The sequence below is a fragment of the Phaethon lepturus genome, unplaced genomic scaffold (genome assembly GCF_000687285.1).
Source record: "Phaethon lepturus isolate BGI_N335 unplaced genomic scaffold, ASM68728v1 scaffold33227, whole genome shotgun sequence".
Classification (NCBI taxonomy): Eukaryota; Metazoa; Chordata; class Aves; order Phaethontiformes; family Phaethontidae; genus Phaethon; species Phaethon lepturus.
Genome location: NW_010553097.1, coordinates 6,538 through 7,473, shown reverse-complemented (window position 1 = coordinate 7,473; position 936 = coordinate 6,538). Strand labels below are relative to the sequence as shown.

At 61.8% G+C, this 936-nt stretch overlaps 1 protein-coding gene across 1 annotated transcript in view; it reads right to left on the bottom strand.

Annotated features, from left to right (window-relative positions):
* Window positions 1-68: 68 nt before the first annotated feature.
* The window catches only part of LOC104624154 (phosphatidylinositol 4-kinase beta-like), a gene marked incomplete at both ends in the record, with an annotated part of 5,023 nt that continues 4,155 nt past the window's right edge, over window positions 69-936 (bottom strand). The window contains 3 exons of the mRNA XM_010291444.1: window positions 69-201; window positions 358-623; window positions 714-819. Coding sequence (XP_010289746.1) covers window positions 69-201; window positions 358-623; window positions 714-819 — 505 coding nt within the window. The remainder of the gene's footprint in view (window positions 202-357; window positions 624-713; window positions 820-936) is intronic.

Below are 936 nucleotides of genomic sequence, written 5' to 3'. Positions count from 1 at the left end.
CAAGGGTCCGACCGTGCCACCCGACGCCGTGGGATCGCCCCTCGCCGTCACGTCCCCCGCGCACTTACATCCACAAATTCCGTGGTGAGTTTGAAGGCAGACGTCTCGAAGCCAAGATTCCTGGGGGAGCTGGAGAGGATGAACCCAAAATCGATGTGGATTATGTGTCCGTCCGCATCCAGCAAGATGTTGCCGTTGTGCCTGCGTGGGAGAGAAGAAACCTTCCGTTAAGTTCTGCAAGCGTGTGCACGGCCCCAGGAGCAGCAGCACTCTCTGCTCCCAGGATTTCCCTGCTGCACCGGGGGACAAAACGACGAATCCCGGTAGGAGATGCAGCGAGACAGCGCGGGGACCCACCTGTCCTTGACCTGCAGTAGGTAGCACACCAGGCAGTAACCGGCACAGCTCTGCACGAAATTCCTCTGGGCCGTCAGGAAGGATTCGGTGTTGTAATTGCCATGTTCTTGCAGGAAATAATCCAGCAGCGAAAGCAGGGATTGCTTCTTGATTTGGTGGATGGACACAGCATTCACGACGGGCTCAATCATGCCGCTGTCGGCGGAGATGACGAGGATTTTGTATGGCTTGATCCAGAGCGGGACACGCTCCTGTTCCCAGATGGACTGCGGGAGAGAGCGAAAAAATCCCTCAGGGCCCAGGGCGGCCCCCCACAGCCGCAGCCCCCCGGGCAGCCCCTTTCCCGCGTGGAGCACCTGGAAGGCGAGCAGCTCCTGCCGGAGGTCGTCCCCGCACTTGACGATGACGGAAAGGAGGCGCCAGGAGGGCAGGTGGCCGTAGGGGGACCCTTCCCGGATCCTCCTGCAGGGAAGGGGACGGTTGAGAGCGCGAGGAAAGGGAGGGTGGGCAGCGGAGGTCTCTGATCGGGGGCTCGGGGGCAAGGCAAGCCTCTGGAAATGCGGCGGCGGTTCGCCCCCG